The following is a 27,507-nucleotide window of genomic DNA, read 5'->3' on the forward strand; positions in this document are numbered from 1 at the left end:
GTCCCCGGAGCCTGGGCATGGGGTGAGGGGTTGGGGCGGGGGCGTCACCCCAGCGCCGAGAATCTGGGGGATCGCCGCCTGCGCACCCAGCGCCGCCGAGTCCGCAGATTTAACCCTCTCGGCGCCCCGCGCCGCCCCGCACCCCAGCTCGCGGTCTGGGCATGCTCAGTGGCGGCGCATCGCACTCCCGGGGAAACCTCCGCGCGCGCCCCGCGCTGCTCCCGCGCTCCCCGAGCGGCTCCCGGTGCTCTTCGTGCTCCCGCCGCGGCTCACGGTGCTCCCGCCGCGGCTCACGGTGCTCCCGCGCTCTCCGCGCAGCTCGCGCCGCCGCCCAGCCGTGGGCCCGGGCGCAGCCGCCTCGCTCAGACCCAGATTCGCGCCGCCCCCGCGACCCGCCCGGCCCGGCCCGCCTGCGTCCCGCCCGCAGCAGCTGAGCTCGCGGCTCCAGCGCCGGCCAGGGTGATGGGCACGCGACGGCCGCGACCCGAGACCTGCTGAGTCCAGGTGAGCCGCCCGGCGGGGCGCAGGGACCCGGGGGCGGGGTGATCGAGGGCTGCCGTGTCCTTGCAGAGGGAAGCGGGGGTGTCGGGGAGGCATGCCAAGGCGCTGCGAGGGTCCCCGCACCGTCACCCTTTCTCACCAGGCGTCCCCCGCCCCAGATCGACCCTCACGAGGCGCTGCGGGACGGAACGCAGCGGGCGCTGGAGGGGGCGGGGAGGCGGGGACCCGGGGCGCGCGCCTGGCCGGGGCGCGGGGTCGGCTCGGGTGCCGGGGTCCCGCTGCCTCCCCAGGGACTGGGGGGGAGGGGACCTGGACGCAGCAAGCACGCAGGTGCGGCCCGAGGGGGCGCGCCGTGCAGCCTCCAAGTGCGCCCGGCCGAGCTCTCCGCGCGGCAGGTGCAACGGAGGCAGAACGGGGGCAGAACGGGGGCTGGCGGGGCTGGGGCTGGGGGGCGGTTACGGCTAGGATGAAGGGGCGCCCGGGTGCGCGTCTGCCCTCCAAGTGGGGGCGCGCGCTGCCCTCCTCTGCGCACCCTGGTTTCTGCTCAACCTCTCAGCGGCCGAGTCCGGTGACACCTTCATGAATATTGCAGGCTCGCAGGCTCGCTCGCGGGGGATCAAATTTAATGTATGTTTGTCAGCCGTGGGGCCCTAGAACTTGGGGTCTGGAGCTTGGCGAATCCCGCTGCGGACCCCGCAGCGGCTGGGAACGCGCGCGGTGCAATTGAGCGGGCGGTGGACCGGCCAGTGCGTGGAGTCAGGGGACCCGCCGGCTGGCGTCCAGGCTTTGTTCTGCGTCTCTGCAGTATGTGCGCGCGATAAGCCGTCTTTACCTGGAGCTGCCAATATGGTGGCAGGCAGGTAGGGTGCTGGCTGGCGTTGGGGTAGACGTCCTAATTCACTGGCCTCTTGCGACGTCAGGTAGTTCCAGAGCACTTAGTCATTCCCTACCTCTAAGTTGTGTCAGGTCAGTAGAGTTGGAATGTAGAGGAAGGCGCGCTTATATCTTTCTGCATTGGGAGATGTTTCCCTCTCCGTGATTTTGTCTTGGGGGTCTGAGATGAATGTCTTTCCTCCTTGCAGCCTCAAACATGGAAGGCAGGCATTAAGGTAGGAAACTTTTCTGGATCAGAGCAAGTCGTCTTTCCTTTCCCCTTGGAGGTATAAACTTCCCAGCCCTGCCCCAAGCACCAGTAAGCCTGCACACACAACAGCTTGTGCTGGAAAACAGTACTTACTGGCATAAGAAACCAGCTCTCCCCATCATTAGCGAGTCATTTCTGTTCTAAAAATCTGCCAGAGGGCCGGAGTGCTAGTACAGCGGATAGAGTGCTTGGATCAGCAGATCCAGATTTTGGATCCCGAAACCCCATAAAGTCCCCAGAGCACTGCCAGGAGTAATTCCTGAGTGAGGAGCCAGGAGTAATCCCAAGCATTGCCAGGTGTGGCCAAAAACTGAAAAGAAAAGAAAAATCTGCCGGGAATCGTTCTGTTGACGAGGAGGGCACCTGGTCTGTCCAGGACTGACCAGAGGTCAAAAAGACAGCGCCCTTCTCTGCATCATCCTGCCCGAGGTGAGCACTGTCTTGGCAGATGTTTTCCGTTTAGCAAAGGCTTTGCCAACAAAGACCCAGGCGGTTACATCACATCACTGGCTCCACCCCCACCCACCAGGCTGAGTTTCAGCCTGTGAATGAGGACGAGCTGTCTCCCCGAGCTTGATTACTGAAGAGAGGGAATCTCAGAATGAAAGGCTTAGCTCCCTTTGATTTATTGAAATTTTTATTTGGTTTTTGGGCCCCATGTGGCAGTGTTCAGGGGCTACAACTGTCTCTTTACTCAGGAACTACTCCTGGAGATGCTCAGGGGACCATATGTGGTACCCGGGATTGGACCCAGATCAGCTGAACCCAAGGCAAGCCTCCTGCTGTGCTGACTCTCCACCCCTTATTGCCCTTCCATGCTTTGCTAGTTTAGCTGAAAACGTGAGATTTTTCTCTCTCTCTCTTTTTTCATTCTTTTGTTTTGTCTTTTATTTGGGGGCCACACCCAGTTGTGCTCAGGGCTTACTCCTTCTTTGCACTCAGGGATCACTCCTGGCAGGCTCAGGGGACCATGTGGGATACTAGAGATTAAACATGGGTTGACTGCATACAAGGTGAAAGCCCTACTCACTGTACTCTCTGCTCTCCATGTAATTTCAAAAATTGTTCATTGCTATCATTTGTATTTTAGGGCCACACTTGGTGATGCTCAGGGCTTACTCCTGGTTTTGCATTCAGGGATCTCCCCTCGCAGGGTTCAGAGGACCATTTTGGGTATCAGGTGCAAGTGCTTATCCACTGTATTATCTCTCAAAATTGTTCATGATTAATACATGTCACCAGGCCTTAACTCAGGCAGAGTAATAACTCCCTGTCAACTTTCCAAGAGATTTTGGGTAACATTACAGCACTCTTTGGACTGAGATGATTGATTAATGGTATTTGGAGGGAATTATATACTATCAGTGAAACAGAAACTTTTATTCAATAAACACCATTTCCTACTGTGTTATTAAGATGCTTAGAAATAAATCTAGCTGCCTTATGGACACAACTCTGGCCCAATGGGAAGTTTGCAAAGAGAGGAGACAAACCTTCCAGCCCTCAGAAGAGTTGATCATGGACTCCTCTGGGAGTCCAGGAATCTGGACTGCTTTAAGTCCAGAATCTGCTTTAAGTCCCTGGAATCATGGTCAGATTCAGCAAAACACCAGGCAGGTTACCTAGTTAAGATTGAATCTCAAGCCTTGAGTAACTGTGTCCAGGGTCTGTCCAGGTATCTGTCCTGCATACCATTCGGGATATGCTTTTCCCTATGCCATCATTTGTTGTTTCTCTAGAAGTCACCAGGACCGGACAGGCAGCAGTTTACCTGGCAACTCCAATGACTGGAGATCCCTCATTTCTCCTTTTTGAGTCACTGGTGGATTGAAAAATAAAGTCGAAAGGAGCATAAATCATATGCTGCTCCCCAGACAATCTGGGACAAGCTCGGTTCTAGTTCAAGTGATTAAAATAACCCACACTTAAAAGTGAGTGGTTTCAGTCGGAGAGGTATTTGCTGGACTGGAAAGATACTGCAACGGTTTATGCATGTGTCTTGCAAATAGGAAGCCAGGGTTCGAGCCATGGCACCCTGAGCATTGCTGGAATCTACCCCTGAGCACAGAGCCAGGAGTAGCATCTGAGCACCACTAAGTGTGGCTCCCTCTAGAGGTAAATGAAGATATCTCTGCTGAGTGTCACTGCTTGTTAGGGTTTAGAGATAAGTTGAGGGGTCTCCGCAGTTTTAATAGATGAACCCGGCAGTGCCCAGTTTGCAGGGATTCCCACCCCGAGCCCCGACTCAGAGTACAGGGAGCATGGGGAGGCCAGGTGCAGGCAGGGGGTGAGGACCACATGCATCAAATTTATTGGGTTTGAAGAGAGTGAGATCTGATCCCGGGAGGAAGGAAGGAGAATAACCCAAGGCTCTCCCCGAAAGACGCAACCAGCAGCTGAAGGCCTTTTCCCGAGTCTCAGAAGATGGTCTGCTGAAGTCATGGAGGGAGAGAGGTATAGAAGTCTCTAGGAGGCTGGAGCGATAGCACAGCGAGTAGGGCATTTGCCTTGCACACTGCCAACTCAGTAGATTCCTCCACCCCTCTGGAGAGCCCGGCAAGTTACTGAGAGTATCTTGCATGGCAAAACCTGGTAAGCTACCCATGAAGTATTCGATATGCCAAACACAGTAACAACAAGTCTCACAATGTTACTGGGCTGCTAGAGCAAATCGATGAACAGTGGGAGGACAGTGACAGTGACAGTGTCAGGGGGCCTCAGCGATAGCTCAGTGGGAGAGTGGGACAGGGCCTAGTTGGCAGGGAGGAGGTAAAATATCTGATCCCCAACTCCACCCCAAAGGTGTGCGCTTTCTGGCGTCTCACGACCAACACGTGTGTGAGCATGACAAGGAAAGCGGTGGCCCAGCGACAGTTCTACTGAAAAGTGCGCAAATGCTGCAGTCAGGCGCGTGGGGTCCTGTCCATCACAGCAGCAGCAAAGCGATAGCAATGGAAAGAAGTGGAAATGAATGGATTGTTTAATTAAAAGTAGAAGGAAGGCTTTAAATTGTTGTGGGTGAGGACGGAAGAGAGATCTGACCAGGGAGAGGGCTGGGATTGGTAACTGATGTGCGAATGCATCTCATTGCATTCTAAAAATATGCACTTCACCAAGGATGCACAAATGGCCCATAGGCACAGACCCCAAAATGCTCATTATCACTTAGTACACTTAGAACTGTATCTGCAGTCCTTGGCCAAGATCCAGTAATATTGAGACTAGATTAAAGGCTTAGATGTTAGGATCAAAGCAATCAGAGGCAAGCACTCCCTGATACCAGCTTCGTGGATGCCAGTGACTCAACTCCTTTGTAAGGAAAATATAAAAATACAAATAACTAAATGGGATCACATCAAACTAACAAGTACTCTGCAGTACAGAAAAAAACTGATATGAAAACAAAAAGACATCCCACGAATTGGGAAAAAATAATCATACCCTATACATCTAACAAAGCACTAATATCCAACATATACAAAACACAGGAAAATCAACAAAAAACAAACCATGAAAAAAATAATAGTGGGGAGAAGAGCTGAATAGACTCTTATCTGAATATGGCAAACATATGACTAATAGGGAAATTAAAAGTTGCTCATACAATCAAATGAGCAATCCCCTCACACAACTGAGAACGAACTCTGTCAAAAGAACCAGGAGTATGCAGAGTTATCAAGGATGTGGAGGAAGAGGAGCCTCTTTTCACTGTTCCTAGGAGTTAAAACTAGTTCACTTATCCTGGAAAATAGTTTGTAGAGTTCTCAGTAAAGTAAAAATAGAACTGCCATGCAGTCTAACAGTTCCATTACTAGGTAACTCTCCAAAAAGCACAAAAACACTGAATTGAGGACTGGAATGATAGTACAGCAGGGAGGGAACTTGCCTTCATTGTGACCAACTTGGGTTCCATCACTGGTATCACATAAGGTCCCCCAGGCCCACCAAGAGTGATCTGTGAGCAGGGAGTAAGCCCTGAACACTGCTGAGTTTGGACCAAATAAATAAATAAATAAAAATAAAACAAACAACCACTCAATCAAAAAGATAAAACCACAACTATGTGTATTGCAGTGCTATTTATAATAGCCAACACTTGGAAACAACCTGAATGTCCAAGGCATAGGAGGGAATCAAGAGTGGAACAACAGAATGCCACTGAGCCTTAAGAAAAAATGAAATCTTATCTTTGGTAAACGAATGGGTGGAGTCTAGGGGCCACTCTCAGTGAAATAAGGCAGGAGGAAGTAAGTATGATATGATCTTACTCACATGTGGGAAAAGCAGGGGACAAAAAAATTGAGGAACCACTCCTGGACTCAGCAAACCTGCAGACACCAAAGAGGGAGGAAGGGGTGGGGGTTTGGGTGGTGGGCGTCTGAACGACTGGAGGGGAGAACTCTGGGTACTGTGGTTGTGGTGTGGTAACACTTATTTTGAAGAGGTGTGATCGTGTACCCCTAAAATGTAAAGTTCTTAAATGTCTCATTTTAAAATACTGATCGCCCTTTGTCTCAAGCACTGCTTGCCCCTACTCTCTTGGTTTCTGAGGTTCAAAAGTCACCATCAAATAATACTACAGTACAGTAGTTGGAAAAATTGGGCCACTTTTCTGTAAAAGTATTTAAAGATAATATTTGAGATAGTGATTGATATTCAGTTGCTTTTGCCACAAACTTCAACAACAAATAAGCAGATATTTTAGTTTTAGCAAATTCATTGCTTCCATTCAATGACCATCATTTTCTGATTTGGTCCAGCTTTATTTAAGGAAGCAGATTCAGATGATGGGAGGAAGGTAGGTTTTACATAAATCACGCCACATGAAAATGCACATATGCTTGTCATCCCAGTGAGCAGCTACTCAGAATGTTCCCAGTGCAGTTAGCTCATCCAGAGAGCACCCCACACGCCCACGTCTCCCAGGAGCTGCTAGTACCCTCACTACCGACTGGCAGAGAAATTGCAACTCAACCAATGTGAAGACTTCACTTTGCCAAGAAAATGCAAGCAGATAAGAATGGAGTCACTTTCAAATAGATTAAACTTCTGTCAAATCTTGTTATCTTAGGGACCATCTCCAGAAGACTTGTGTTTCTGTATTTATATGTTAAATTCCCCCTGCATAGTTACTGTCCTGAAAGTAATACAAAACTTTATCCCATGATAGTATTGTGTATACTGAAGCAGTTAGAATTTTTCTTCTCAAAGATGACCCTTTATGAGTTTTTGTTGACTTGGTTGGTTTAGATAACTTGGTTTGGGGGCCACACCTGGTGGTCCTTGCAAACTACCCCTGGCTTGGTGATTGGGGTACCATGTGATATCAGGAATTGAACTCAAGGCTTTACACATAAGGCAGGTGATCTGCCACTGAGTTACATCCCTGGCCCAGAAAGATTAGCCTTTAAAATAAAGCAGAAAACTGTTCTCATTTTGGTATTAGTACTGTTCCTCTTTGCCCTGTCTGCCTAATATATTCTGCTTTATTATTCTGAGAATATATCAGAAGTAAAGTCATCAAGGACACTTCAAGTGGGCCAAATTTCCCGACAGGCCCCAGGCTGTATTTGCAGCCTGGTTTCACATGGATATGGGTTATTAAAGAAAGGCTGCAGGATCTTTAATGCCAGCACATGCGAACTCACACCCAGAGGGAGCTTTCACTCAAACTGTGTGCTCAATTCACAATCTAAGTCCTCAGTAAATATTCTGAATTTAAAGAATCGGAAGACAGTATGTTCTTGCATCCCAGGAGCTTTTAATCCTCCAGCTCACCCTTGCTGACCATGAGTGAGACTTACACATCATTTATATGCTGAAAAAATAGGAGAGAGAATTTTTTAAAAATAAGAATGTTGTGCTGGGGCTGGAGAGATAGCACAGCGCGTAGGGCGTTTGCCTTGCACTCGGCTGACCCGGGTTCAATTCCCAGCATCCCATATGGTCCCTGAGCACCGCCAGGAGTAACTCTTGAGTGCAGAGCCAGGAGTAACCCCTGAGCATCGCCAGGTGTGACCCAAAAAGCAAAAAAAAAAAAAGAATGTTGTGCTAACACGGATCCTTATAAATATGAAATAAATGCTAATTGTTATTACTATTCTAAGGAATAGCTTCATTTTCAGTGAAGTTATAGAACGTATATTATCTATGTGTGCTCTATGATTCAGGTGCTATCAAAATAGTTCACAATTTGTTGATTGTTTTTTGTTTTGGAGGTACAAAGCAAGATGATTATAGTAAATGCTTAAGGAGAGCTCATTAAGTTGTCTTAAAAATCAGTCTCAAACAAGTTAATGATTTCAAATTCAGTGCCCTTTACATAGCATTTAAAGAAGTTTTATTTTAATTATTGACATTAGGATTTGTTTAATGGGAGTGCCTGGCAGAAGAGCTTATAGGAGCTTATCCAGCTATTAAAACTCTCCTTCCTATTTCCCTTGTACAAGTACTAGGTGAGAAAAGCTGTCAGATATTTATAAGGTTTTGTTTATGATGAAATTAATTATTTATGTCACAGATACTTTTTGGTTTAGAAGTATGTCAATAGCATCATAAACTCTGTTCCCTATTTTTTACATTAAAATATACTGTAGTGCCATTGACATTTAAGCACTTTAACTGTGAAGGATTCTTCGGAGTCATTTTACTCTTATACATCTTCTTTTTTCCTTTAAAAGAATAGGAACACAGAAGCCAGATTTTCTGAAGCTTTTATATTCCAGTAGAACCTTTACATTTTAATTTCAGAGTTTCTTGATCTTATCATTCATTTAAATTAGTAAAAACCTTAGAACAATTGGTTTTGAGTTTAACCATACATCCTCTTTAAATATTTGATGAACACCAAAACTTTGAAATAGGAAAAATAAAAAGTGTATGATGTATAGCTTTACTCTGTAAAACCTATACGAAAGTACCTAACAGTAGTCATGGGTCCTGGGGCCTCTTCCAGCAACACTTAGTTGGACCTAGCAGGATCAGTTCGAGGGCCCTTGGATGAGCACCCACACCTGCCTCCTCGGCCTCCTCCTCAGACCCAGTGGAAGAGGCAGAGGGCTACACCTGGTGGGCGGTGGGATGCAGTACCAGGATTAATCTCAGGCCGTGCATCTGCAAAGCATGTGGTCCACCCACTAAGCTGCCTGCCAGCCCCCAGTGTAAAATTCTGACCTTCACATTCTAGCTCATTCTATCACATTCTCTCATGATGTGTATACAACCAGTGTGTAAACCAAATAGATGATAATCAAAGCAGAAGGACTGGATTATAGCTTTAGCTTCACTATATTTTATACTGTAGGTAACCTAGATTACTTAAACCAGATGAAGACTCAAAACATTTTTACCCCGATGCAGTCCTGCTGGGGCACATACATTCATGAAGTTCTTGAGTAATCTTTGTGGGCGAGATGCAGAATTAAGGCCTGGGATGTGGTCTAAAGGCTGGGTGGACCAGCTGTCCCCAGGGAATGCTGGTCAGTGCAGAAGCCCACACAGAGATGGTTTATGTTGAGCAGTGGCTCTTCCCTTTACCTGACATTGCCACAAATTGTAATCAGTAACTCAGATATATGTAGAGCATACATATATAAAATCAGTTTGTTAAGAATGAAAAGCTCAAAGCACTAGTGAGCTTAGATGTCAGTTGGGATCAAACTTGATATCCCTTAGCTAAAAGCAAGGATTAAAACGAAGATCACACTTAAAAAGAATCAATGTTGGCTTTGTTTAGATTACAAAATCTGCTGCACAAAGACTGGAGGTAAAGTCACCGCTTCACAGTGGTTTGGCTTATTTTAAAAAAATGCTTTTAGTTTACTTGAGTATAACCAACAGTAGAGGAGAAATAAATGCTATCTTTGCCTGGATTCACCAGTATTCAGAGCTGACTAGAGCCCATATCAAAAAAGTCATAAATAAATAATCCTACAACCATACAGAAAGTGATGTACCTGGCTGACTTCTCAGGATGTGAAAGGAATGTCTTCATTGATAGGGTGTTGGCACACATAACCTTGAGAGCGCTCTCTCTCTCTCTCTCTCTCTCTCTCTCTCTCTCTCTCTCTCTCTCTCTGTCTCCATCTGTCTGTTTCTCTCTATCTCTCTCTCTCTCTCATTCTGGGCCACACTGGGCAGTACTCAGGGCTTATTCCTGGCCCTGTGCTCAGGGATCACTCCTGGTGGGACCATATGGGGTTCGGCGGAATGAACGCAGGCTAGCTGGGTGCAAGGCAAACCCCCTCCCCGATGTACTATCTCTCCAGCCCTGAAATGTGTTTTTATTCTCTGAATCTTTGCACTCTGTTTGGCCTTGAGCAGATGGGAAGCTGCTCAAAGCTTGTCCAGCCAGTTAGAAACTATGTAAGGACAGAGACCAGAGAGCAAGTATAGTGGGCAGGGCACTTGCCTTGCACAAGGCCAACCAGAATGTGATCTCCAGCGCCCCATTTGACTTCCGCAGAGCCTGGAAGGAGTGATCCCTGAATACAGTCAGGTGTGGCCCCCCAACCTAAACAAAACCAAACAGCAGGGGCCCCAGGGCTGGCTGTGAGACCAGTGGTTAGTTCTCAGCTTGGTGCCACCTGCTCGGGCAGAGGGAGCTCTTTGCTCTTTGTGCTCACCAGTACCAGCAGCAGCAGCCCGGACATGGGACGTACCAGTCCTGCCTCTGAGAAGACCTGATGGCACAAGCCCCACCAGGACAGCCCAGCCACAGAGAACCCCGTTGCTGTGCCTCTGCCAGCCACAGCCACGTGCAAGCCACAAAGAGCCTAACAGCACAGCCAGCCCCAATTGGGCCCAGCCCTTCCACCGTTGCCACAGCAACACGGGGGGTAGGGGAAGGGACAGGTCATAGGGCACATTTTACCGACTTGCCTCTGGGTCCGCCTTGACGCCCTCAGGGCCAGCACAGTATGGAAGGTGACCCTGCTCGCCTTTTCCCGGGCCTCTGCTCACCCCAGGGGTTTGGATTCTGTTCGCGTGAGGGCATAGCCCCATCACTGCGCCCTCCATCCGAGAAGTCCCCAGCGGCACAGCCTGGCCCTTTCTCCTCCTCCGAGGGCATGCCCAGCAGCGAGCAGGGGCTGCTCTCCATTTGGGGCTTTGCCTAGCACTGTTTGGGGGACTTGGCAGTGCCAGGGAGGAGCCGGGCCTCCTGCATGCAGACCCTGTCTTCAGCGCCCTCTTGACCTGCCCCCTGCCCCCTCTGTTTGCTTTCTGTAGGAACCCCACCTGCCATGCTGGGGGCCTGGGCAGAATTTTACCCTAGTGCAGGTCAGCAGTGCTGGGCTGCGCTAGGGCTGCACCCAGCCGTGTCCAGGGGGTCCTAAGGCCCTTCTGAGCTCACTGTCTCATGATCTCCCTGTTCCCATATCTTCTCCAGTCCTCATCCCCCTTCTCTTTGACAATCCCTCTTGCCTCTGTGCAATTATGGGATCTTCGAAGCCTGGTTCTTCCTTCTCTCTCCCCTTGTCCCTTTGTTGAACCCTTCTCTCACAGCCCCCTGGAAAGGTGTGCCGGACAGGTCTCTGGGAAATGTTTTCTGTCTACAGTTGTCACCATTCTCACCCGCACTGAATAAGTTGGCTAGAAAATGTGGAGGGCAAAGCATTTTTTCCTGCTTCCTCACTCCCTCTGACATGTCTGCATGTGTGATCTGTTCATCTACACCCACCTCTGACAGCTCCCAGGCTGGGAAACATCTTCACGATGGGCTTTCTGGGGACAGTCCTCATACACAAACTGCTGGATGTCCCACGGGCCTTAGGGTCTGGTTTTTTAGTTCTTGGGGAGCTTTTCATATTATTTCTTGAACAAATCCTATATACATATTTTTGTTATCTTTTTCACTGGAATATCTATTATTTGGATGTTGAAGAATTTAATCATTTTTCATCTTATTTTTTTCCTCACTTCTTGACAGATTTTCTTCAGTTTAGGACATTTTAATGTTATCTTCCATTTCTGTCATTGAAAACATATTGTGCAGAACATTATTCCCTTAATCCTTGATTCTGTTATTTCTTGTTTCTCTCTCATGAGTCTAGCATTTCCTTAGGTCTATGAAAATGTAGAATGATGTGTTGGATGTGTTGACAGTTTTCTTCTCTTGGTATGACTTGTTTCTTCCAAATTCTCTTTGTTTTGAGTCTCTATAAATCAGGTTTGAAGTGTTCCTTAATTCTCTGTGGTCTAGTGTCTGAGGTGTGGGTGTGCAGAGGGCTGACAGGGAGCGCATAAAGGCGTGTGGATGGTCAGAATTGGCAGCATCCAAGAGTCTTGGATCCTGTAATTCCTGAGGAACAAATCTCCCAGTGCCAGGGGAGTCGCTGTTGGGAGACAGGGGGCCAGAGGAGGTCATCTCAGTTCTGCACAAACCATTCAAACCTCATAAACCTCCTAGAATGAAACATGCAACTTCCTCGTGCTTTTTTTTTAATGCCCCAGAACTCAGTTTCCCTAACTCACCAAGGGTCAGCATCACTTAAGGGTCCGGAAGGGGTTCTTGGGCCTAACCTCTCTGGAAATGCTCCAGCCCAGCCCCCTGTGGGGGCTTCACACCCCTGTTTGGTAGTCTCTGATTCCGGAATATGACTGATCCTGTCTCTGAGTTGGATTTCCTTTGGGTTATTTCCCTCCCTGTGGGCTTTAGTCCATCAGGCAAGGTAGATCACTGTCCTGCCCTTTCAGCTTCAGGATTCTGCTGCTCTCTCTTTTGCACCCTGGTTGCCCTTATAGCGCTATGCCTTTTAAATTTCTTTAGTCTCTTTTGAGAGAAGGACACTCTTGATGCTCAGTGGTGCTCAGGGGAAGCTCCTGGTTTTGAGGATGAGGGTTGTTCCCACTGATACTTGGGGGAAGCCTGTGTACTGGGGTTCAAACCCAGGGCTCCCACATAAAAGACCTGCTTTCAGCCCTCTAAACTATCTTTCTGGCCTGGTTTCTTCACTCTTATAATGTGTGTTTGCTGTGTTTAAATGGAAGCTAGTGGGCTGGAGCAATAGCACAGTGGGTAGGGCGTTTGCCTTGCACGCAGCTGATCCGGGTTCAATTCCCAGCATCCCATATGGCCCCCTGAGCACTGCCAGGGGTAATTCCTGAGTGCAGAGCCAGGAGTAACCCCTGTGCATCACCAGGTGTGACCCAAAAAGCCAAAAAAAAAAAAGGAAGCTAGTCTGTCATAGAAATGTTAAGGACACATGGTGTTAAATATGCCAGCACTAATCCCAGTGAGATGATCACTGTGTGGCAGGCATATGCCTCACACCGCCAATGTGCAGTTCCACAGTTCCCATTCTTGTCCTGCTAACTCTTCTTGCTTCCCAACCAGAGTGGTTTCAAATATTCTCTTACCCTAGACACTCTCCCACCTTCTTTGCAAACTATCCTACCTCATGCAAACTACTATACTGTCTCCTCAGTTGTTAAAAAAATAAACAATCATCATGATTGTTGTTTGTTTCTTTGCGTTCTATATCCAGCAGTGTTCAGGGCTTACTCCTGGCTCTGTACACAGGGAATACTTCTAGTGGGTCCCAAGGGACCATATGTGGTTCCTGGGATTGAGCCCAGGTCTGTCGCATATAAGGCAAGCAGTTTATCCACTGTACTATCCCTCCAGCCCAATGATTATGAGTTTATCCCACCTCTACCCATAAGCCTGTAACATGGGTCAGCATCTTAGGTAAGTCTGAGTTGAGTCTGGGTTGGTCTTCAGGGCTGAAACGTATTTACATTGAGAGAACTCAGAGCTTTGCTCATGGCTACAGGCTGCCTTGGAGCCTGTGCCTGAAAGCTCCAGATTCCCCACACCCTGGAGGGCAAAGATTGCTGTGCCCTTCTCATCTCCATGCCCAGGAGAAAACCTGGGCAGAGTAAGTGCACTGTCAGTGTGACTGTCTGGACAGGGAAGCTGAGGTCTTGTACCGCCAATGTTCTGTCTTCGGTCAGCTCATTGGTCAGATTGGTGTTGAGAGGTATTATGAGGAAGGAAGAATGAGGATGGAGTCTGGGGTAACCAGAGCTTCCTAGGCGAGGGAGAGTCGGGACAGAGGGGAAGCGGGGAGGACCTGGGAGCAGGAAAGCCTAAGATTGGTCTACCCAGGAAACCAGAACACATGAAGGAAGCCACATCCAGACAGAGGATGGGGACAAGCTGGACACAGAACTGTCTCTGTGCAAGGAAGTCGGCTAGAATCCATGTGCATGTCAGAACGTGTGTGTGTGTGTGTGTGTGTGTGTGTGTGTGTGTGTGTGTGTGTGTTTAGTGATGGGCATGTGATGGGGGAAGGCACCAAAGCCCAGGGCAATGGGAAGCTCGCCCATGAGGCTAAGACAGGCTGAGTATCTTACATGTTACCAACCTAGAACATTAGTAGAGTTACAGAACAAACCTGGTTTCATGGAAGGAAAATATTCAAGACAGGAAATGAGACCTCTGAGTAGGGCTGCAGACCTCAGTGTTTGCTGTCATCCCCACTGGGTCTCTCCAGGGCAGCAGAGCTGGAAGTCCAAAAATAAGGAGATGTCAGGCTTCCTGCCTTTTGTCATCCCAAGATTCTCTCCCAGCCACTAAAGTTGGGGTACATCTAATGGCATTCAATTCTTCCTTAAGGATACTTGAAATAATAATGGTCTGTTTTACCATGAGTACTACTGGTGAAATACAATAGAAAAGAATCAAATAGTCACTCAGCAAGCAGACATCGAGGCTAGTTGGAGAGTGAACTTAAATATTCTTTAGGGCCAGAGAGCTGGTCAGGCTGCATGTCAGGGCTGGGTTGAATTCTCATTATCCTATGGCCTTCTGAACGCTGCTGGGTATAGCCCACCCTCCACACACACACCCAAGACAAAAATAACACCATTTTTGTTTGGGGGTTTTGCTATTTTTTTTACTTTTGGGGTCACACCCAGTGATGCTCAGGGGTTACTCCTGGCTCTGAACTCAGGAATTACTCTGGTGTTGCCCAAGGGACCATATGGGATGCCTGGGATTGAACCCAGGTCAGCCGTGTGCAAGCAAACGCCCTCCTGCTATCACTCCAGCTCTGTTTCAAAAATAATTAAAACTCTTTGCATATATTTATTTATGCTTTTTGCAGGGAAGGTGAAGGGAAAGAACCCAGGACTGGATATAGGCACACACAGCTTGTGTTCTACTGCTGAGGTCATCCCTAGTCCATCAGCCCTCATTCAAAAATACTTTTTCTGAATATAATAACACTGCTTTTAAAATGTTTTTCATGAGCGCTTCTGCAAAAGACATAAAATGTTTTGGGTTTCGTAAATGAATGTTATCTCTGTAGCCAGGGTTGCAGGTGACTTGAGAACACCGTGCTGTTTGCCTCTGGGACTCTGGATATGCCCCAATTCGCAAATGTTTCAAGATCAAAGTCCTTACTATGTTCTCATTATATAAAAGTGAAAATTTTGTGCAGATAAAAAAAAAACAAGTGCAGATGGACAAAACCATATCTATTTGCTGTTCATGCAAACATAAGCTTGCTATTCTTTTATAGTGATTTCATTTAGAAATGTTCATGTTTAAAGCAATATGAGCTTGAGAATGGAAAAAATATAAAAAAGAGAAAGAAGCAATTATTTAGGGCTTGAAGAGATAGTCCAGCATATAGGACACTTGCCTTGCATGCAGCTGACCTGAGTTCAATCTCCAGCACCCCGTATGGTCCCTTAAGTTCTGCCAGGAGTGAGCCCTGAGCACAGAGCCAGAAGCAAGCCCTGAACACCACTGGATGTAGCCCCCAAAACAAAACAACAGTCCATAAATCCACAAAATAATTAAATAAAACTGAGCACATTCAACATTTAGAGTACTTTTATGAAAAATTAATCTCCTAGCAATGGAGATTTCTTTCTTCTTTTATAAAGACAGATTTAGTCAGTTCTGAACTCCTCCCTTTGCTCCATGGAAACAGTGAATATGTGTAGGCGACCACAGAAATGCCAGAAAATCAAAATCATGGTAACTAACTTTCAAGCACATCAGTAATTGGCAGGCAGCTCTCAATTCTGCAACAGACATGAATCTTTATTGCTCCAAATTGCAAATGTTAACCCTGGATGAGGACTTTCTCCTGAGGAAGGAGAGGCCTTCTCATCACTACAGTGAGTGCAAGCAGAACTTTCCCCCCACATTTTTTTTGGTTTGGGGGCCACATCTGGCAGTGCTAAGAGTTTACTCCTGGCTCTGCACTCAGGTTTTCCTTAGGGGACCATCAGGACCACCAGATTTCAACCTGGGTTGACCACATGTAAGGCAAATGCCTATCTCCTGTATACCCCTCTGGCCCCAAAGCAGAATATTTTTCAAGCTAATCACCAGAGAAGAAAGGAAAGTTCTGGAATGTAGTCCCAAGATTTTTATGGTATCTCTATTATGAAATGCTGAATAGCTTATGAAATATGAGTGCAGAATTTGAATTATTTTCATTTTTCTGAAAGGTTCATTTTCTTTCTTTTTTGCTTTTTTGCTTTTTGGGTCACACCCAACGATGCACAAGGGTTACCCCTGGCTCATGCACTCAGGAATTACTCCTGGCAGTGCTCAGGGGACCATATAGGATGCTGGGATTCGAACCCCGGGTGGGCTGCGTGCAAGGCAAACGCCCTACCCACTGTGCTATTGCTCCAGCCCCAAGATTCATTTTCATATTGCTTGCTATCTCCCTTGTGTTATATAAATGAAGTAAAATTTGTATTTGTACATTTTATAAAATACCTATATAAGCATTTTACATTTTTAGGTATGACATAAATACTTAGGTATTACATAAATTTCCTTGTAAAACATATTCATATGTGTTCCCAGTGCTCATAAAGCCTTAAAATTAAGTTTTCCCATTTGGGCAGCAAGACTTACTGCATCTTCTCTTCTGAGGGCTTGGCTATCCTGGCTTCTGCTTCCTCTAAGTGTGGGTCTTTTTCAGAATCCTCTCCTTTCTTCTCAGGAATTTTTCTCGCTTAGGGGATTTTATATCTGTAGTACATTTGCTGCAGAAGGAGTAAGATTTCATTGTAGTGACCGTTAGTACTCAAGAGTCTGCCCAGAGGAGCCCTGTAAAGTTTTTTGGGGGGAAGGCGTGCACCTGAGTTCTACTTATCCCCAGCTTCACAGTTTCATCTGAGTCAATGCACTATTCACTCTTACTTCAGTCCAGAATTTGACCTTGGGGGCCTCCTCAGAGACTGATGAATAATATCCCTCAGGATCAGTCTCTGAGGAGTTGAATCCCAGCTGTAATCTATTGTAGCTGTGTGGCTTTGGAAGACTCCTTATCCTCTCTGTGCCTCATTTTCTCAGATGTCATGGGGATACTTGTTATTAGTCACTTCCTAAGATGGCTGTGAAGTGATGGAGGCAGGCAGTATCCATAAAAGATGGCCTGGCACTCCACAAGCACTTTGTAGATAGTAACTGTTACTTAGAGGATCTTACACTGAGATTTTACTTTATCTTTTAAAATAGTTTCATTTAGAAAAACTGAAGAAGAGTGAGAGAGAGAGAGAGAGAGAGAGAGAGAGAGAGAGAGAGAGAGAGAGAACACATCATGGGTACAGGCAGCGAGGAATGGACTGAGACTTAATTTTTAAATCAAATTTTGAAAATTTAATGACAAATGGGTAGGGCATTTGCCTTGCACATGGCCGACCTGGCCGACCCGAGTTCAATTCCTCCACCCCTCTCGGAGAGCCCCGCAAGCTACCAAGAGTATCTCTCCTACACGGCAAAGCCTGACAAGCTACCCGTGACGTATTCAATATGCCAAACACAGTAACAACAAGTCCCACAATGGAGATGTTTCTGGGCCCACTCAAGCAAATCGATGAACAATGGGAGGACAGTGACAGTGACAGTTACAAATTTTGTTAATAAGGACTATACTCCTGCAGACCTCTTTCCCCTCTTCTTTGCTCTTCTGAGCACACCTGAAGTGCTCAGAGTTTACTCCTGGCAGTACTCAGGGAAGTATATGCGATGCTGGGATGGCACCCAGGTTGGTCACGTGTAAGGCGAGAGCCCTGCCTGCTGGGCTGTCTCTCCCCCTTTTCCTATTTTCCTAACAAGGTCATTCCACATTAAGGAAGCCACCAGGCTGAGACAGTCGCCTCAGTGGATTCCCTGTCCTTTATATCTGGACATCGTGAGCTCGCAGGTGCCCTGGGTGAGAAAAATCGGAGGCTTCGCAGCCCCTTTTTGATCTGGGGCTGGTGGGAGAGCTTCAGAGCGGCATGCCGCTCTCTCAGGGTGCGTGGAAGTGCCCCCACTCGCTGGCGCAGTCCCTGCTAACCTGTGCCACCGTGGGAGGCACGGAGCTCAAAGGAACCCGCAGCTCCTTGATGCTGGCCGAGTTCCCAGAGCAGCGGGCCCCTCCCTGCTGCCCCCTTCTCCGCCCTGAACTGAACCAGGGCCTCAGAAGCACATCCTAGCACAGACGCCACCAGTATTCCCTGGAGCTGCTGGGCCCTGATGTGCGTCTCCCCACGCCCCCTTCTCCCCGCCCTACCCCCTGTTCAGGAACATGTCAGTAGCACAAGTAGAAAAGGATGGGTTGGCATGGTGACAACCCGGATGGTCATCACCTACCTTATTCCCACTTGAAAAAATTAAAAGGGAGGGGGGGAGCAAAGGAGGTGCTGAGCAAGGGTCTCATGCCGTGCTTGTGTGAGACGCGGGTTAATCCCAGTGACCCCCACTAAAGAAAAAAGACAGGCAGTGTTTCCTCTGGTAGAGATTTACAGTTTCCTTAGCACTGTCCCTGCGTTTCTCTGAAACGCCCCAACTTCACGTCAGTAATTCTGGCCCAGTGCCCACTGCCATCCCAGGGCCCCGGGACCGCTCTGTGCTGCTCCCCCTGCTCACTGGGGCCCCTTTCCAGCTAGTTTCCTTCTGGTACCCTTTCCCTCCTACCAGTCGTTCCCTGATCCTCCTCTGATACGAGTTGCAGCTGGGCCCTCCTTGGAATATCCCCCTACGGAGAGCGGGCGGCGTTGAAAACCAGGGTGGCCCAGAGCGAGTCGCAGGGAGGGGGTTGCTGAGTGGAGTCTCCACGTCCTCCTGTGCAGATGGAATGTGGGACCAGAGGGGACGCAGAACCCAAAAGAGAAAAGGCAGGATGGATGTTACGTAACAGTCTCTCAGCACCTCCAACTGAAGCCAGAAGCTGAGTGTTTTTTCAGTGAGTGGGAGAGACACAAACATGGCAATGAGTGACATTTCATCAAGCCACAGTCAGAGGTAGTTCAGTCACCTGTCAGTTCATTCGCTGCCACTTCAAACTCTTTCCTGGCCAGACTATAGCAGTGTGTCTGGCATCCCTGCTGCCGCCCCTCTCCAACCCGTCCCCTCCTTCCTCCTCCCCCCCCCCCCCCGAAAGCTCAGGCAGAGTGCTGCTGGCTTTTCCACAGCAGATTGGATTGCCAGGTGAGCTGCAGAGAGGGTGTCAGCAATTGTGTCGCCTTTCGGTCCTCACCCGAAAAGCAAGGAAGATGCTGGTGAAATGGCAGACAAGTCCTAAATGACTTCATTTCCACAAGGAATATGGAAGCTAAATAAAGAAGAGGGGGGGAAAAACCATCCTCATAGACACAGAAAAGAAATGAGTGGCTGCTGGAGGGAGATTGCTGGGTAAAATGGATGAAGGGATCAGAGGGACAAATTTCCAGTTAAAACTAAGTCCTGGTGGGCCGGAGTAATAGCACAGTGGGTAGGGTGTTTGCCTTGCATGCAGCCAACCCAAGTTCGATTCCCATCATCCCATATGGTTCCCTGAGCACTGCCAGGGGTAATTCCTGAGTGCAGAGCCAGGAGTAACCCCTGTGCATCACCGAGTATGACCCAAAAAGAAAAAAAATACCCTGGGGCTACAGCTGGGGCTTCAGAGCATCACAGGGTTTTGTTTTGGTTTGTTTTAATTATTTTAAACTGCACAGCTATAGTCTGGGAAATAAATAGTTTGTGGGATACATTCTATACTGCATGCAAATGTCAAAGCATTTTTGGGTGAGCCTGAAATACATATAATATTGTATGACGATTACCCTTCAATCTAAAGGTAGCAGCAATTCTTTTTGCTTTTCTGTGCAAACATTTAGAGGCGTTCTTTCACGATTATCCACAGAGCAGGGAGCTTCCTTCACAGGCAAGCCATTTTTGGTGTTTCTCAGAGAGACAGATAGTTAGCACTAATTATTGTCTTTGTTTCCTGGGGACGGATCATCAGGACTAATTGTTATTTTCTTTCTCTTCCCTTTTCCTATTCAATTGAGTGTCCAATGAATTCTACCTGTCTGTCCACCACTGTCCTCTTCTCTTCATCGTCCCTGCCCCGGCCTCTGTTAAGATCACTACTTGCCAGGATTTTTTTTTTTTTGGACAGTCTCCTGGGTGATTCTTCATTCACCAGAAATCATCTCTCACCTTAGTGGATGGAGCAGTAATGACTCATCCCAGCAGTGAGTCCCGCCCTCGAATGCGAGCTGTATGCTCAGTCAAGCACCCTCAGAGCTTTGGCTTTTTCAGTCCTTACAACAGCCCTCCAAGGGGGCGGGAATTCCTCCCTTTCTAACAGGAGAGGTTGAAGGATTTGTCTAAAGCACTTAGGCAAGTGAATCCCAGCTGTGAACTGTCTCCAGAACTTGTTTTGTTCACCACACTCAGCCTTGTCTGCCCTTCACGTGTAAGGTCACTTCCCACTAGGAACTTCTTGACACTCTGCAGTTGGAGGCTGTGTGCAAGCCGTTCTGTCCCTTTGTTATAAGGACAGACCCTAAAACTCCTCCATGGAGTCCAGGAAGCAGAAAGATTTTATTGCTTTGTTTATGGCTTATCCTTGTGAAATAATTAGAGGTAAACCAGTTTTCCAGCTCATGAAAATGAAATCTTTGTAAGTCAGGTTTATTTTTAATTTGTTGTTATTGTTGTTTTTCTTTGGGGATTGCCCAGCAATGCTCAGCACTTACTTCTAACTGCACTCTGGGATCACTCTTGGTGGGCTTGGGGACCATGTGGGGCACTGAAGATGGAACTCAGGTCCCCTGGTTTGACTGAATGCAAGACAAGCATCCTCCCCGCTGTACTATCACTCTGGCCCCTTGCATTTTTAAAAAATATTCATTTTATCTTATTTATTATTTGGAGGGGTCATCCAGGCAGGTCACAGAGGACCTGGAAGCTGCTCCTGGCAATTTTCTATTAGCCAGACCACGTGGTTCAGGGGTCCAGCCCTAAGGTGCCGCTCAGGCCCTATAGTGCTCCTGCAATGCTGGGGAAGGAGTATGGCGGGGGACGTGATTGCAGGGGTTCAACTGGAGTCGGCAGAAGTACTGTCCCCTAAACCCTGTACTAGCTCCCCTGGCCCTATTTCATTTCTTTTTTTTTTCTTTTTGGGTCATACCCAGCAATGCTCAGAGGTTATTTCTGGATCCCAGGCTTCCCATATGGTCCCCCAAGCACCACCAGGAGTGATTCCTGAGTTCAGAGCCAGGAGGAACCCCTGAGCATCGCCAGTTGTGACCCAAAAATCCAAAGCCAAAAAGTAATAAAAAAGAAAAATGCATTTTCCTCACATCATATCAAGGACACGTACGATCCACCTGACTGCAGAGGGCTCAATTTTCACCTTGATCACCTAGTGGCAGTGGACTTGGAGCTTCTCAGCTCTGACCTTATCCATTCAGTTACTCATCCCCTGTTTCTACACGACACTAGGAATCACCACCTAACTTACCAGGGATTACGGTTATACTCCACTTTCCTGAGAACATACCACCTACATAAATTATTTGGTATCCTTTGTGTTGTAGATTTATGTTATACTCAACTATTTTGTTAAAAAAATTTAAAAAATATTTATTGTGGCACCAGAGCTAATTATGCTTTTATGCAGACACAGTTCCAACAGCACACCCATCCCCAGAGTACCCACTTCCCTCGCCACTTCTTTCTGATTCAGTCATCTTGCAATATCAGTGTGGAATTGGGCATATTTATTTGATGCTTTGAGCTACATGACAATTCTGTGACACTTTATCTTTTGACTGAAAGGCCCCAGCATGACCGTGGCAAACTCTGGCATCTGGCTCCTGCATTTATGTGACATGTCCATGATGGCTTTTACTTGAGCATGTCAGACTCACCTAGTGTATGCACTTCCCCACCTCAGAACCAGCCTCTTCTCCAAGGAGCCTTTTTATTTTTTTATATTTTTTGAGACTGTAGTAATAACCACAGTCTGCTTCTTGGTAGGTACTAAAACTTTTTTTTTGCTTTTTTTGGGTCACACCAGGGATGCTCAGGGGTTACTCCTGGCTCTGCACTCAGGAATTACTCCTAGCAGTGCCAGGGATTAGAACTCAGGTCAGCCTCATGTAAGGCAAATGCCCTACCCACTATACTATTGCTCAGGCCCAGGTGTTAACACTTTTTATTTATTTATTTATTTTATTTATTTTTTTTGCTTTTTGGGTCACACCCGGCAATGCACAGGGGTCACTCCTGGCTCTGTGCTCAGGAATTACCCCTGGCGGTGCTTAGGGGACCATATGGGATGCTGGGAATCGAACCCAGGTCGGCCGTGTGCAAGGCAAACGCCCTACCCGCTGTGTTATCGCTCCAGCCCCAACACTTTTTAATAAAACTTTGGAGTCAACTTATTTATTTTGGTTTTGGGAGTGTATCTAACAGTGCTCAGGACTTACTCCTGGTTCTGTGCTCAGGGATCACTTTTGGTGGTGCTCAGGAAACCCTGAGTGGTGTCAGGGGTTGAACTTGGGCTGGTTGTATACAAGGCTAGCATCTAACCTACTATAATATCTCTTCAACCAAGACTAAATCTGTATAAACCACCATGCATGAGCTCTGAGGACCATGTTTTGTGCTGGGGATCGATCTGGGATTGGCCACATGCAAGGCAAACACCTTTTTTTATTTAAAAAAATTTTTTTAAATAGCACAGCGGTAGGGCGTTTGCCTTGCATGCAGTCAACATGGCCGACCCGAGTTCGATTCCTCCGCCCCTCTCGGAGAGCCCGGCAAGCTACCGAGAGTATCTCGCCTGCACAGCAGAGCCTGGCAAGCTCCCCGTGACGTATTCGATATGCCAGACACAGTAACAACAAAGTCTCCAATGGAGACGTTACTGGGCCCGCTCGAGCAAATCGATGAACAACGGGAGGACAGGACAGGACAGGAATCACCGTGAGATAGTTATAAGCTTTCATGTATGGGTTATAATCACACAATGATCAAACACCCATTCCTCCACCAGTGCACATTCCCCACCACCAATATCCCCGGTATAACCCCCCTTTCCCACCCTCCCCTTGCCTCCATGGCAGACATGATTCCCCATAATCTCTTTCAACTTTTGGGCATTATGGTTTGCAATATAGACCCTGAGAGGTTATCATTTTTGGCCCTTTATTTACTTTCTGCACATATCTCCCATCCCGACCGATTCCTCCAGCCATCTTTTTCTTAGTGATCCCTTCTCTATTCCAGCTGCCTTCTCCCCTCTGCTCATGAGGTAGGCTTCCAGCTATGGAGCAATCTATCTGTCCTGTGTATCTACTATCCTTAGGTGTCAGCCTCATGTTATGTTGTTTTATACTCCACAAGTGAGTGCAGTCCTTCTATGTCTGTCCCTCTCTTTCTGACTCATTTCACTTAGCATGATACTCTCCATGTCTAGCCATTTATAAGCAAAGTTCATGACTTCGTCTCTCTTGACAGCTGCATAGTATTCCATTGTGTAGATGTACCAAAGTTTCTTTAACCAGTCATCTTTTCTAGGGCACTTGGGTTGTTTCCAGATTTTGGCTATTGTGAACAGTGCTGCAATGAACATATAGGTACAGATGTCATTTCTACTGTGCTTTTTTGCATCCTTGGGATACATTCCCAGAAGTGGTATTGCGGGGACATATGGAAGCTTAATTTCTAGTCTTTGAAGGACTGTTCATATTGTTTTCCAGAAAGGCTGGACTAGTGGGCATTCCCACCAAAGTGAAAGAGTGTCCCTTTTTTTCCACATCCCCGCCAGCACTGGTTGCTTTTGTTCTTTTCAATGTGTGACAAAGCAAACACCTTAGCCTCCATACTGTCTCTCCTGACCCATTTTATATAATATTTATACAACTTATAAATATTATACGTATAGTATTTTTTTTTGCTTTTTGGGTCACACCTGGCAATGCACAGGGTTTATTCCTGGCTACACTTGATCTTAGCCAAAAGGCCGAGAAGCGATGGCTGGAGCGATAGCACAGCGGGTAGGGCATTCGCCTTACAAGCGGCCAACATGGCCGACCCAAGTTCGATTCCTCCGCCCCTCTCGGAGAGCCCGGCAAGCTACCGAGAGTATTCGATATGCCAGACACAGTAACAACAAAGTCTCCAATGGAGACGTTACTGGGCCCGCTCGAGCAAATCGACGATCAATGGGAGGGCCTTTACCTTTACCTTTACCTATTCCTGGCTATGCACTCAGGAATTACTCCTGGCAGTGCTCAGGGAACCATATGGGATGCTGGGAATTGAACCCGGGTCGGCCGCATGCAAGTCAAATGCCCTACCTGCTGTTCTATCATTCCCTCCCACATATGGTATATTTATATGTAAATGTGTGTTTGTTAAATTGATGTGGTTAAGATTGGAAGCTGTTTTCCTCCACCTGGCTCTAAACCTCTCCTTGGCTCCCAGAATCAAACATGGCCTTAAGTTGCTGTGTAGAGTTCCTTTCCAAGCACACTTAGGGCATATCTAAGTATAAATTCTTTTGGAGGCATACTTAGGGCATATCTACAAGAATAAAAGTGAGTGAACTACTGGTTCACGTTTGAGGCCTAGTTCCCGCCCTCTGCCCCATCCTTGTGGACAGTCTGTCTCTATGGCTGCCACTTGTCTGATCTCTTCCTGGCATGGTGGCAGCTAGTGTTCCAGGGTGTCTCTCCTCTCCTGAGAGAGTTCTCCGCTAGTCTTCCCTGTCTGCTTTTTCTCCGGTCTGCTCTGTCTCCTCCAACATGCAGCTTTGTCCTCTCATCAAAGCCAGAGACCTGATAGTGTAAACTATCTCACAGGAGATTGTAACCTGGGAAGAGTTAGGCCAATAAAAATCCAACTGTTCTATTCACAATGCTAACGAAAAATGTAACTGGAATATGACAGGTTGTATTATAGTAATACTTTACTCTTTAGCAGACATTTCTTCATGTAAAGACTTTACCAGTTGCTTCTAGTCTTTATTGATTTATTTTTTGAATTGTATTTCCATAAGATTGAGACAGCCAGATTCAAGACCTTCATAAATCTGGATATCAGGATTGGTAATTTTATTGGTTTTTGTTTTTATTTGTCTTTTAAATACTGTTTTTTTCGAGTTATTGGAACAATATCCCAAATAAAGAAAAAACAAAAAGCTAATTACTGAAGTGTCTGCACATGAAACTAATAATTTGTTTAGCAAGTGACTTAAAATAGAAGCCTAATTGTATAATTACAAAGGGAAAACCTTTCGCTATAATCACCATGCATTTCATTGTGTTGCTATGTGGGCAGTTCTGTTGATAACATTCTGGGTACATAGTATGTTGGCTGTTTACTCAGGATTTCTTGTTCCCTTAATAGTAAATGTATCTACTTTATCCCTGCAGTGCTCACTTACTTGGACAAAGACATACTTGTGAACCATTACTTGAGGCCAGTTGGGGTACCGTCTAAATGGTCACCATAGGCACCATGAAGCACTTTCTGAGGTAAGTGTTAACCATATCCCAGATAAACCCTTTAAAATGAAGACATTTCCTTCCCAATTAGGATAGTATTTCTGTTGACCATTTACAATGCTGGAACCAAGTCTCTTAGGAGAATGCTAACCAAAAACAACACTGATTTTAGCTGAGAGGAATTTGATCATGAGGACAGTCACTTCTGCTCATTCGCCTTGCATCTGAGTACTAAAAGAGCATTTAGAGGTGGTAGATGCTCGGGGATCAGAGAGTCCTCATGAACCAGGAGCAGGAGTACTTGGACAGGCTTGGTGAAGCTGGCTCTAGACAATAATATATTGCTGGCCCCTGGGCTGAGGGTTTTTGGAATCAGTAACCAAGGATCAGTTTAATTTGTATAAAATCATTTTCCGAAAGTAAGCAATTTAAAATATCCCCAAGTTTAGATTTTTGTTGACTTCATATTGGTACTGTCAAATGTGCCTTTTGGGGAAGAACAAAACAAAAGCCACACGTTAGTGTGTTTGGGTGGTCATATGTGGTTTGAAAGCCATTTGGTTGATCCTATAGTTATAGCTGTTCTCAAGGATGCTGGATGTTACCCATAGTTCTATTAACAAAATCCCTAGTAAATTATATCAGGTTAAATATTTAAAATTAAATTTAAATTTAATTAAATATGTTAAAATCGGGACCTGAAAATGAGAAAAGAAGACACTTTCCAGAATACTTGTACAGGATATGCCCACCTGTTTATCTTAGTGGATAATATTTGAAAAAATGTTAGTATCTGAAAGATTTCTAGACTGTTTGCCAGCAAAATATTTGACCTCATTTGCTTGGGTTGCTATGGTAATTAACCCATATGTTTACACACTCCTGAAAAATTGGCATTTGGGAATCCCTTTTGACTGTAAACGTGGTGTCTTTCAGCTGTAGAATCATGTTAACAAGAAGCCTCAGTGTCAGACACCACTTATAAGCCACACGTGCCTTTTGTTAAAAAAGAAGCATGCGCCACACCTTTTATGACTGAATATCTTCTTCAGTGCCTTACTTATTTGAGGAAAATATAAGCAATCTCAAAACCAGTCTTTGTAGGGTAAAACAGTAGTTTTTGTTTCTGTTTATTTTGTTGTTGTTGTTAAATTATATAGGTGCAGCATTGTGTTTGTTAGCCACCATATAATTTTTTAATTTGTTTTAATTATTTAAAACTGGCACAGTGAAAATATACCACTGTAATTTCACACAAAAATAGTGGAATTCCACCAAGAATATTGGAACCGTGCCGGTGGAACCCATTTTTCTATAATTTGGTGCTCATATGGTATAACTATTACTCGACATTGTGTGAACCAGAAGTTTGTAAAATAAAGTAAACATCCAGGAAAAATTGAAGGAATTTCGTTGACCATTTGCTTTGAAGTAATAAGGGGAAACGTAATCATTACCACTCCTAAGCTGGTGAGTGCTTTTGGCTTTAGTTGTTTTTATTAAATTATAATGTTTATATTCACACATTACTGCCTGTGGAATATGGAAGAATAAAGGGGCAAGAAGTAATGATTCTGTACTATCAACACAGTTCATTTAGATTGCCTTTTATTCCTTGGAGTCCTTTCCCACAGATGTTGGACAGTCTTGGCAATCTTTTCATTTGACACAGAGAAGATTATGTAAACACAGTCTGACTAAAGCAGGTGCTAATTCCTGAGTTCAGCAAATATATTAAGCACAATAAGGAGTTGACTTTCACTGAGAAGAAATCAACATTCTTTATAAGCCCAAAGAGTGATTCGTCTGCCAATTTCTGAATTGCTGTAGAATGAAATGCATCAGAAGAAAGGAGGTTACTCTTAAAGAGATGTGTGTGTGCGTGTGTGTGTGTGAGTGTGTGTGCACATGCATGTGTGTGTGTGTGTTTGCATGCTTGATCACACACTTGGCTGCAGTGCACATGGTGGCACATGGCCTCACAGACAATGGAGCTGCCAGACTCATGCTCTGTGTATGTGGGACTCTGGGTATTCAAACCCACGACTGCGTGCTTGCAAGGAAGCACTCAAAGTCTCTCCACTCAGTTGCCTCTGGGCCAAGGGTGGGTCTAT

At 46.4% G+C, this 27,507-nt stretch overlaps 1 protein-coding gene across 1 annotated transcript in view; it reads left to right on the top strand.

Annotated features, from left to right (window-relative positions):
* Positions 1-306: 306 nt before the first annotated feature.
* ELMOD1 (ELMO domain containing 1) overlaps positions 307-27,507 on the top strand; it is a 59,206-nt gene continuing 32,005 nt past the window's right edge. Inside the window, exons 1-2 of the mRNA XM_056114967.1 lie at positions 307-504; positions 25,322-25,423. Of these exons, the coding sequence (XP_055970942.1) occupies positions 25,389-25,423 (35 nt within the window). The 5' untranslated portion in view covers positions 307-504; positions 25,322-25,388. The remainder of the gene's footprint in view (positions 505-25,321; positions 25,424-27,507) is intronic.

Source organism: Sorex fumeus, unplaced genomic scaffold (genome assembly GCF_029834395.1).
Source record: "Sorex fumeus unplaced genomic scaffold, SorFum_2.1 ptg000028l, whole genome shotgun sequence".
NCBI classification, from domain to species: domain Eukaryota; kingdom Metazoa; phylum Chordata; class Mammalia; order Eulipotyphla; family Soricidae; genus Sorex; species Sorex fumeus.